Source organism: Bubalus bubalis, chromosome 4, assembly GCF_019923935.1.
Source record: "Bubalus bubalis isolate 160015118507 breed Murrah chromosome 4, NDDB_SH_1, whole genome shotgun sequence".
In the NCBI taxonomy this organism is placed as follows: domain Eukaryota; kingdom Metazoa; phylum Chordata; class Mammalia; order Artiodactyla; family Bovidae; genus Bubalus; species Bubalus bubalis.
In genome coordinates this window covers 52,819,492-52,831,588 of record NC_059160.1, presented here as the reverse complement: position 1 = coordinate 52,831,588, position 12,097 = coordinate 52,819,492, and the positions used below count along the sequence as shown (strand labels likewise).

Genomic DNA, 12,097 nt, shown 5'->3' with positions numbered 1-12,097 from the left:
CTTAAGAGTCTTCTCCAACACCACAGAAGGGGCCTGAGGTGATAGAAAATGACTTGATAAGCAGGAAAGAAATGTACACTTTCAAAATTTTGTTTTTAAAACCAAACAAATTGTTTTCACAAATTGTTAAAACGTTCGACATAGGACAACAGATGAGGATTCTCCATACTCTCACACTCCTGCTAGCTTTTTTCCAGAGTTCCTTCCAGGGTTGGCCAACTTATAAAATTCAAGCATTTCTTGAGCCCCTGCTGTAAGCTGCTCATAGTCTCCTACATGATAAATCCAGTCTCTACCCACAAGGACTCACAGATTGAGAGACAGGGATGCAACACTAGATGAGGGAAAACAGACACACCTGAGAGTCCAGGTGAGAACCCTGGGCCTTTGGGGCTTTTGAGGCCTTTTGCAGCTTGCCCAAGGACAGCCAGCTAGTAAATGCAGAACAGAACAGGAAACAAGGGCCATCTTCTGCAGAGCCCCAGCTACAACCCATTCCTGTCTCCTTACCCAAATACCTGGTTGTGTTGCCAAGTCAACTGCTGGGAAAGCAGCCTGTCCCCCATGAGCCTCCTCTTGGAAAACTGTTAGCTGGGAGCCTGTCACCTGCCTGGAGCTGATTCCTTGACACCAGGGTCCCCCCTAGTTCCAACCTGGCACTAAGAGGCAGTGTGGCTTTACAAAGGTTGTAATCACTGAAGTTAAATTGCCTTTACCACATTCTCCTTCTGGGACCTTGCTAGTTACTTACCCTCCCTGCCCAGTTGCCAGATTTATCAAATAACACTGGAGGATACCCAGTTAAGTCAATTGCAGATAAACAGCAAATAGGCATACAGTATTTGGGACATGCTTATTCTAAAAAATTATTCATTGTTTATCTGCAATTGAAATTTAACTGGCATCCTATATTTTATCTGGTAAATGAATCCTTTGGCCTCAGTTTTCTCATCTGTAAAACGGAGATGGTAGTGGTAATACGAGTGGGTGCCAAGCTGCTTCAGCCGTGTCCGACTCTTTGCGACCCTATGGACTATAGCCCACCAGGCTTCTCTGTCCATGAGATTATCCAGGCAAGATTACTGGAATGGGTTGCCATTCCCTTCTCCAGGGGATCTTTCCGACTCAGGGATTGAACTTTCATGTCTCCTGCATTGGTAGGCTGGTTCTTTACCACTAGTGCCACCTGGGAAGTCCTGGTGGTATTATGCCTACCTCCAAAGGCGGTGCTGAGGACTAAGGGACCTGGTACACATAAAGTACCTAGGATGTGCCTGGCGGATAGTAGGCATTCAGAATATGCTACTTACCAATTCTGTTTCTGTGGTTCTCAGATCACTGGCTGGCCTTTTTAGTTCAGGAGGTGTGTCTTGGTTTAGTTTTATATTCTAAGCTACTGATCTTGTATACTCCAGCTTGGTGTTAAGGACTCAAAATCTTGAGTTGGGCCTGATTGCAATGGCAACTCCAACACTTACCAGACCTGTGATCTTGGGCAAGTTACTTATCTCTCTGAGCCTCAGTTTTGTTATCTGTAACCTGGAAAGGAACACAAGGATGAGAGCTTCCTGTACAGTTGTTGTGCGAATGAGACCACACATGCAAACTGCTTAGCAATAATATGTATTCAACAAGTTCTCTCTATCTATTGTTGAGCTGATAACTACCTCCCCACTTAGGACAGTTCTGTGCATCTCATTTTTTATATGGCTTGTGATCCCTTGGGTTTATTATTTTTCTTCCCACCAGTGTCTGCCTTTCTGTGGACCCCCTGGGTCACCCTGATGCCTCAGGTCAAAGCAAAGGCCTGCCCTTCAGAAATGTGGGGACAGTAGTGGGTTGGCCTGCTGAAGTTGCTTTAACAGAATACCATAACAACAGACATTTATTTCTCATAGTTCTAGGGGCTGGGAAGTCCAAGTTCACCATGCCAGCAGTTTTTGGTTCCCAGGGAGGGTCTTCTTGCTGGCTTGCAGATGGCTGCCTTCTCTCTGTGGCCTCACATGGCAGAGAGAAAGCTCTGGTCCCTCTTTCTCTTATAAGGGCTCTAGACTCATCATGGGGTCCCCACCCTCATGATCTCATTTAAACTTGATATCCCAAAGCCTCCCCTCCTAGTGTCATCAGGTTGGAGGTCAGGGCATTAGCATATGAACTGGGGAGCACAGATATCCAGTCCATAACAGTAAGCAATCACTTTGCCCTTTAGCCTGGTGGGTCACAAGCCCCCAGCTGAGATGGCTGGCCAGAATGAGGAACTTGCTGCAGAGAAAGCCTCATGTCTCCTGAAGAACATGTGATGCTTAGGCTCAGGAAGACTCCTGGAGACAGCCAATTCCAGCCAGCAGGCCACCCACCCTTAGCCCTGCCATAGGCAGACACTCAGTGGACACCGCATGGATCAGGCTGCTCATTTCAGAGAAGGAGGCATCAGGGCACCTCTTGAGAAATCAGCCTGAAGCACCGAGGTTGCCTTATCAGCTCCTCCCTGCACACAGGCCCTTTTCTGTCCTCATTAAATCTTCACTTTCTGGTGAGGACATGGAGAAAACATTTCCAGCTTTGAAGATAATTGAGGGCACTTAGTGAAGGTTTAACTGATTCATTAAATGAATGACTTATAAAATATTTAAGCCATTTTAAATAATTATAAGCAATTCATTCAGAGAAGCACAATCACAAGGCTTTAAAGTCAGACCAGGCCCATGTGAATCGTTATCTCTGAGCCCAGTGGCCTGGTGACCTATCTATGAATTCCTCAGTATCCTCATAGATAAAATGGTGAATATAACCACTCCATAGGCTTATTCCCTGGTGGCTCAGAGGTTAAAGCATCTGCCTGCAATGCAGGAGACGTGGGTTTGATCCCTGGATCGGGAAGATCCCCTGGAGAAGGAAATGGCAACCCACTCCAGTATTCTTGCCTGGAGAATCCCATGGACAGAGGAGCCTGGCGGGCTACAGTCCACGGGGTTGCAAAGAGTCGGACACGACTAAGCGACTTCATTTCACTTCATAGGATGAAGAGTAATAGTTCACAGTTGTGGAGATTAAATACACTGATGCAATATGTATACAGTGCTTAGCATTCCACCCGAGTCTCGATTGCTAACAACAACAACAACAGTAATAATAAAACAGGACAGCACAGAAAGGATAAACAAGTCATTTTGGTCTTTCTAAGACCAACATCTGGCCCAGTGTTTTGCTAAATGGTGTTTTGGACCTGAAGAAACACCTCCTGAACATGGATAGTTTTACAACTACACTGAAGTATTCAAATGAAAAAATTTAGAGGTTGAAGGTAGGAAATTGTTTACCATGTGTTTAAAAACAGCCCTTTCTGACTCTAGTGTCTTAATTTGTTTTCCCTTTCCAGTGAGTATAAACTATGGAAGTAGACACCCCTGAGGTCTACATGGAAGTAAAGTGTGTTTATGGGGACACTGACTACTTTTTCCAAACCTGTCATTGAAGAACATGATCTGCTAATGGATTTTTCATTTATGCTTAAGTCATAATTTACATACAGTAAAATTCTCCTTTTTTGGTGTAAAGTTATACAGACTTTGATGAACCTAAACAGTTACGTAACAAGGACCACAATCAAGATAGAGAACAGCTAGGTCATTCCCCAAAATACTCTTTGTAGTCAAGTTCTCCCTCAACCCCCAACCCCTGGCAAATACTGATGTGTTTTCTGTGCCCATCACCGTGCCTTTGCGATTCCTATGATTGGAATGCTACAGTATGTACCTTTGTGAGTCTGGTTTCTCTCGCTTAGCATATGCGTTTGAGATTCATCCATGTTACAAGATCAGCAGTTCATTCTTTCCTAATGTTTCATAGTCCACCATCGTCTACCCAGTTCATCTATTCACCAGCTGAAAGACATTTGGGTTTCCAATTTGGTGCAACTAAGGATAAAGCTGCTATGAACATTCACGTACAGGTTTTAATGTAAACATTAGTTTTCATTTCACTTGAGAGTAAATACTTAGAAGTGGGAGTCCTGGATTGTATATTGAATGTATTTTAACTTTATAAGAACTGCCAAACTCTTCCAAAGTGCCTGCATCATTTTTTCATTCCCACCGACCACATGTGAAAGTTCAAATGGTTTGGTATCCTTGATAGCACTTGGTATAATCAGATTTTTTTTCATAATATCAGCCAGTCTGATCAGAGGCATTTTATTGCAGCTTGTTTTAATTTCTGTGGTTCATGTGCTTATTTGCTATTAATGTATCATTCAGGTTGTTTTCTTACTACTGAGTTTTTAGAGTCCTTTAACTATTTGAGATATGTCTTTTATTTGGTATATGACTTATAAATGTTTTCTCAAAGTCTGTGGCTTGTCTTTTCACTCTCCAAACAGTACCTTTTGAGGAGCAAAAGTTCTTAATTTTGGTGATGTCAAATATTTCAATTTTTCTTTCATAAAAATTGCTTTTTGTATCACATCTAGAAGTCTTTGCCTAACCTAATATCACAAAGATTTTCTTCTATATTTCCTCCTAGAAGCTTTGTAGTTTTAGGCATTACTTTTAGGTCTATCATCCATTACAAGTTAACTCTAGCATGTGACTCATGGTCTGAATCAAAGTTCATTTATTTTTATACAAATATCTGATAATTCCAGCATCATTGCCTTTGGGCCCTTGTATAAAATAAATTAATCATCAATATGTGGATCTATTTCTGGACTCTATTCTGCTCCATTGATCTATGTGTTTATGCCTTCACCTTAGCACACTATCATGATTACTGTAGCCTTATAGTAAGTCTTGAAATTAAGTAGTGTAAATCTTCAAATTTGGTCATTTTCAAAATTAACCTGGTTACTCTAGTTCTTTTACTTTTCCATATAAAGAATCAGTTTATCAATTTCTACCCAAAAAATCCTGCTAGGATTTTAACTAAAATTGCAGTGACTCTATAAAGCAGTTTCAGTTCAGTTCAGTTCAGTCGCTCAGTTGTGTCTGACTCTTTGCGACCCCATGAGTCACAGCACGCCAGGCCTCCTTGTCCATCACTAAATCCCAGAGTTCACCCAGACTCACGTCCAACGAGTCAGTGATGCCATCCAGCCATCTCATCCTCTGTTGTCCCCTTCTCCTCCTGCCCCCAATCCCTCCCAGCATCAGAGTCTTTTCCAATGAGTCAACTCTTCGCATGAGGTGGCCAAAGTACTGGAGTTTCAGCTTTAGCATCATTCCTTCCAAAGAAATCCCTGGGCTGATCTCCTTCAGAATGGACTGGTTGGATCTCCTGGCAGTCCAAGGGACTCTCAAGAGTCTTCTCCAACACCACAGTTCAAAAGCATCAATTCTTTGGTGCTCAGTCTTCTTCACAGTCCAACTCTCACATCCATACATGACCACAAGGAAAAACCATAGCCTTGACTAGACGGACCTTTGTTGGCAAAGTAATGTCTCTGCTTTTGAATATGCTGTCTAGGTTGGTCATAACTTTCCTTCCAAGGAGTAAGCATCTTTTAATTTCATGGCTGCAGTCACCATCTGCAGTGATTTTGAAGCCCAGAAAATAAAGTCTGACACTGTTTCCACTGTTTCCCCATCTATTTCCCATGAAGTGATGGGACCGGATGCCATGATCTTCGTTTTCTGAATGTTGAGCTTTAAGCCAACTTTTTCACTCTCCACTTTCACCTTCATCAAGAGGCTTTTTAGTTCCTCTTCACTTTCTGCCATAAGGGTGGTGTCATCTGCATATCTGAGGTTATTGATATTTCTCCCAGCAATCTTGATTCCAGCTTGAGTTTCTTCCAGTCCAGCGTTTCTCATGATGTACTCTGCATATAAGTTAAATAAGCAGGGTGACAGTATACAGCCTTGACGTACTCCTTCTCCTATTTGGAACCAGTCTGTTGTTCCATATCCAGTTCTAACTGTTGCTTCTTGACCTGCATACAAATTTCTCAAGAGGCAGGTCATGTGGTCAGGTATTCCCATCTCTTGAAGAATTTTCCACAGTTTATTGTGATCCACACAATCAAAGGCTTTGGCATAGTCAGTAAAGCAGAAATAGATGTTTTTAGGGACAACCTAAAATATTGACTCTTTTAATCCATAACCACAGTGTATCTGGGATTTTTTAAATTATTTTTGTCAGTGTTTTATAGATTTCATCTTACAGATTTTGCACAATTCTTGTTGTATTCACACCTGAGTTTTGACTTTGGTGTTAAGTTTACTTATATACTTTTATTTCAGTTATCAGCAGTTTCATGTTAGTTTATAGAAATGTAATTGATTTTTGTTTATGTGTCCTGTGTCCTGAGAACTTATAAATTCATGTATTAGTTCTAATGAATTTTTGGAGATTGTTTTGAATTTTCTATGTGGAAAATCATATTGTCTGAGAATCAAGAAAATTTTCATTTCTTTTCCAATCTGTATCCATTTTGAGTCTTTTTTTCTTACCTTACTGCACTGACCATGTTATGTTTTTTATACCATTGGATTCAGTGGGCATAATATTGTTTAGAATTTTTTAATGTTCAATATTTGTTCTAGATTTTAAAGAATTTACATCTATGTGGGGCTTCCCTTGGTGGCTCAGATGGTAAAAGCATCTGCCTACAATGCGGGAGACCTGGGTTCGACCCCTGGGTTGGGAAGATCCCTCGGAGAAGGAAATGGCAACCCACTCCAGTATTCTTGCCTGGAAAATCCCACGGATGGAGGAGTCTGGCAGGCTACAATCCATGGGGTCGCAAAGAGTTGGACACGACTGAGTGACTTCACTTCACTTCATTAGGGACATTGGTCTGTAGTTTTCTTGTGATGTATTTGTCAGGTTTGGGAATCAGAGTAATGATGCTCTTTGTATAGAATGAACTGGGAAGTGTTCTCTCTTCTTCAACTTTTTAGAAGAGTTTTTTTATAATTGATAAGATTTCTTCCTTAAGTGTGAGGTAATATTCACCTAGAATCCATCGGCGTGGAGTTTTACTTGTGGGGAGGATTTTAACTTCAAATTAAACTTTTTAAATAGATACAAGGATATTCAGGTGATCTATTTTCACTTGAATGATCTCTGGTGTGTGTGTGTGTGTGTTAGTCACTCAGTCGTGTCCAACTCTTTGCGACCCCATGGACTGTAGCCCGCCAGGCTCCTCTGTGCACAGGACTTATCAAGCAAGAATACTGGAGTGGGTTGCCATTTCCTTCTCCAGGGATTGAACTCAGGTCTCCCAAATTGTGGGCAGATTCTTTACCACCTGAGCCCCCAGGGAAGATCTTTGGTAGTTTGGAACAATGAATTTATTCACCTCATCTACATTGTCGAGTTTTTTGGCATAAAGTCATTCCTAGTATCTGCTTATTATCCTTTTAATGTCTCTAAGATTTGTAGCAATGTCTCCTCTCTCATTCCTGCTATAATCTGATGAAAAATAATTTCTAAATGAAGGCAGTAGACTGAGATCATCCTGAAGTTACAGAGTATGCCTTTTGATCTTGTGTCTCCAGTGTTAATTGAAATCTAGAATATAAGCTCCATGTGGGCAGGACGGCTGGCCTTCCACCAGCTGCCCAGGGCTGCGCTTTCCTCTGAAGCAAGTCTTGGTCCACTTAAATGTCCAGACACTCACTCCTTGCTAAGCTTGTTCACAGCAGACCCTGAGTGAAGCACTATGGACCTGCCTGGTGCCCTGCCCATATACAACATAACCATCCCCATGCAAAGACCCACTGACTCATCACCTCCCAGCAGCCTAAGAAGCATAAAACCCCTGGGGTTGTAACGGGGATGCGTTAATTAGTTGATTGTAAAGTCAACAGCAAATGCTCAAGAAAGGGCAGAAGGTCTGACAGGTCCTAGTACAGTCCCTGACTACATGGTGATTCCCTCCTCTCCCCTACGTAACCCTAGATGATGCCTGCACGGTCTTCAATTATTTCTTAGCCCTGGCACCTAGCAGATGCTTCATGCATCTTTGCAGAATGCTTGTGTGCAGTTTCAAATGAATATATCTGCCCTTTGATTCCCCAGAGTGCCCGGGAGGAGCAAGGTCCCCCTGCAGTGGCCAGGGCCGTTGTGCTGAAGGCATGGAAGGAAATGGAAGCTGCTTATGCCAAGTAAGTTCAAAACAGTGTTCTCCTCCTTCCTGACTCTGCTCTCTCCTTACCTGTTGTCCCTCTGTAAACACGCACTGGGTGAAGACTCTAAGAAGCAGCGATGTTAGTGGGGGTGGGTGGGGGAAGTGTATGCACGTTACGGGCTGGGGGGCCTTAGAGCAAGTCAGTTAACTGCTCAGCCTTAAGTGAATCCATCTGTAAAATGAATTTAATAATAATACTGAAGCAATTATACTTGTTGAAAAACTGAGATGAGAACAATGCAGGGCTCTAGAAATTGTGTCGTTGTTACCCTTCAAAGTCACCACTATTGACAGACTAGTCTTTAGAGCTGTACTCAGACCCATAGGTGAGCGCTTGGTCTGCCAATTGAGGAATTTCTTTGCTATCCCATGAAAGGGACTTTTTGCAAGCTTCAAGCCTTACACTATGGGAATACAAAGAAATCCTCTGAAAAGAATTGAGCTCAACTGTCTTTAGAAATGCAAAACTGAGAATGTATTCATTTCACCCTTGGGTGGATTTAGGATGTGGCCATCAGTGCTGATTCTCTAGTTATACCTTTGAAGCAACTTTCTTCAGAAGAGCTCCAGACTCTTAGCTCCAGACTGATTCAAGGAATGAATGTACAAATTAAAACACAAAAAAGAGCAAAGAAGAAAGAGAGTTTCAGGACAGGCACAGAGGGAAGATCCATTTGAGAAACGAATGCTGACCGGATAGTCAGAAATCTATGGTCTTCGTGGGTAACACAGATTGCTTGGGTCTAACACCCGCCCCCCTGGTGTCCTGCAGGAAGGATTCAGTGGAACAGCCTGTGAAATCTGCGCTGCTGACAACGTATTTGGGCCCAACTGTTCAGCAGGTATGTCTCACTTTGCTGTCATCAAATGCATTTGTGAAGGTCCAAAGTCGGACATGGCTTATACACCTCAACACCCCGGAAATAAAGTTCCTTGTCGGGGAATGCAGAACAGTTCTCCAAACCAAGGCTGCACAGACAAAACAACGAGTTGACACCAAATCTTTTAAAAGGCAGTCTGAAAGGACAGACACTATGTCTGTGGTCGGCACTTGCAGGCAGCCACTCACCAGGAATGCTTCCTGACAAACTTGGAGGTATAGGATTACCTCGCTCTAGGCTCCAGGATCCAACATCCACCAGTTGTTTTCCTGCCCAGCTACTCCCGAGGTCTTTCTAGACTGTGGTCTCAGCACTGACCTTCTCCCCAGGGGCCTCTATATCTACCACAGGTCCCAACACATTCTAACCTATCCCTTCCTTTCGGGAGTTCACAAAAACCTGAGGTCATCAGAGATTGTTGGTCCCATTTTGCAGATTATGGATTTGTCCCCAACATGGGTTTGTCCACTCTCTCATTGTTGGTTCTCCCCAAAGCTGACCCATTCTGCCAACGTTCTCATATAAGTAGCATATTTGAGAGGGGACCCAGGGAAACACTAAGAAAGTGACATAGAGGAAATAAAGGGTGTGCTGTCAAGCCAGAGACCAGCGTGGATGACTAGAACTTAATCCCCTGGGGAACTCTGGAGTCTGCAAAGAACACTCACCTTGGAGTTACCTCACCTGAGAGGAGAGGGAGCCTCGGGGTAGTGGGCAGAATAATGGAACCCCACTCCCTCGCCGCCAAAACGTCCACATTCTAATACCATGGACCTGGGAATATGTTGCCTTCCATGGCAAGGGGAAATTATGGTAGCAGATGACAGAGGATGAGATGGTTGTATGGCATCACCAACTCGATGAACATGAGTATAAGCAAACTCCAAGAGTTGGTGATGGATAGGGAAGCCTGGCATGCTGCAGTCCATGGGGTCGCAAAGAGTCAGACACGACTGAGCAACTGAACTGAACTGGAATTACAGTTGCTAATTATCTGACTTTACCATGAAGAGATTATCCAGGATTATCCTGGTAGACTCAATGTTATCACAAAGGTCCTTAAATGTGGAGGAGGGAGACAGAGACAGAAGATATAGATATGTACCTTCTGATGTGTGAAAGATTCCAGATGTGATGAGATGTAAGAGTGGCAAGATGGGAGAAAGACTCCATCTTGCTGGTTTTGAAGGTGGAGGGGGCCACAAGCCAGGCAGTGTGGGCAACATCTCAAAGCTGAAAAAGGCAGGGGAAGAATACTCCCCTCCAGAAAGGAGTGGAACCAGCAACATCTTGATCGATCTTAGTACAACTGCTTTGGATTTCTGACCTCCCAAACTGTAAGACAGTAAATGTGTGTGGTTTAAGACACTAGGTTTGTGGCAATTTGTTACAACAGCAACAGGAAGCTAACACATGTGGTCATTAGGGCAGAGTCATTCATTTCCCGGCACTTCCAGCCCCCAATGAAGCAGCCGGTGGAGCAGCCATCCCAGGAAGTGTCCACGGGCTACTGCTGCTGGAGGGGAGCTGAACACGTGGACTTGGTGAGGTCTGAGAATGTGGGCATGGTAGGGACAGTGTCTGCCAGAGCCTTAGTCTCCCAAAAAAGGATAGGTCAGGGGACCTTTCTCCAATACCACTTTGGTTTGGCTTTTATGGAAAAATCATATTTGGTAGGTACTGCATTGATTTAAATATTTTTGGCAAAAAAAAAATACAGACATCCCACCCCTGTAAGTTTGTGCACTCTATAGCAAGTTTCCTTTGTAATAATGAAGCTATTATCTCCCTCAAATCCATGGGGTCCATGGAGGCCGATGCTGTCTTTATCTGCTTCTGTCCTGACCCAGAAGCATGGGTGTTGGGAGGCATGGTGTCAAGGTGATTAGCTTTAGACTCAGACTGGGTTTCAGTCCCAGGGCTGCTGCAAATTGTGGAAACCTTAAGTTTACTGAGCATGCTTTCTGCATCTTCTTCTGTAAAAATAGAAACAACATTGCCTCCTTTAGAATTATCATGAGGATCTAATGAGATAATCGGTGCACAACAAGTGTTAGCAATTATTATGACTATTATTAATACCTACTATTTCCTAGTGTTCCCTCCCAATCTTATGTTTTTCTTAATCCATCACTTTATAAAAGAGTGTTTCATAAGAGTGTTAGCAAAACCAAATTTAAACCAGATGTTAGCATTCTGAGTGTTTCTTTAACATTATATTGGATTGGCCAAAAAGGTCATTCAGGAAAACCTGAATGACCTTTTTGGCCAAACTAATACATTAAAAGACAGTAAAATGTAATCAACCAATTGTTTACCAAGAACATGATAAACAAATTGTCTCTTCCTTGCCACAATACAGTTTAAATCACATATTTTAAATAAATACTGAAATGGGAAGAAAGAAGCCCACACTGCTTACTTAGCCAGAAAGCCAAGTAATTGTTTGTGGATAAAAATTTAGAAAGATGAGCTCATGTCACTTCCAGGAAACTGGTGTTGGTTGCCAATGAGCATAGACATACATGGAAATTCCAAACATTTTTAATTTAAAAAGTGGCCTCTCTATACACTCTTTGTGCCATGGGGAAAGGGCAAGTGAAAGGGAACAAGGTGGTTTGTTGAAAATCCAAATTTTTGAGCCAGAAAATTGGAAACCTAAACTGAGACTCGGGAGATAAGACTCCCAGTTCTTAGTTCCAACAGAACTTTGTGAGATGATGGAATGTCCTGATCTTCATTATCCAACATGGTAGCCGCAAGGCATGTGTGCATGCTAAGTTGCTTCAGTTGTGTCCAACTCTTTGCGACCCCTTGGACTGTAGCCCACCAGGCTTCTCTGTCCATGGGATTCTCCAGGCAAGAATACTTGAATGGGTTGCTGTGCCCTCCTCCAAGGGATCTTCCTGACCCAGGGATTGAATCTGACTCTCTTATATCTCCTGCACTGGCAGGCAGATTCTTTACCTCTAGCCCCACTTGGGAAGCCCCTTAGCTCATGTTACTCAATTTAAACTTAAATAGCCTCAAGTAGAGGAGAAGGCAATGGCACCCCACTCCAGGACTCTTGCCTGGAAAATCCCATGGA

The 12,097-nt window shown here is 42.9% G+C and overlaps 1 protein-coding gene across 2 annotated transcripts in view; it reads left to right on the top strand.

The window, feature by feature from the left end:
* Window positions 1–12,097, top strand: part of STAB2 (stabilin 2) — a 168,742-nt gene that overhangs the window by 12,885 nt on the left and 143,760 nt on the right. For both annotated transcript variants that reach the window (XM_045165397.1, XM_045165396.1), the window contains exons 4-5: window positions 8,020–8,105; window positions 8,901–8,970. In XM_045165397.1, the coding sequence (XP_045021332.1) occupies window positions 8,020–8,105; window positions 8,901–8,970 (156 nt within the window). The remainder of the gene's footprint in view (window positions 1–8,019; window positions 8,106–8,900; window positions 8,971–12,097) is intronic.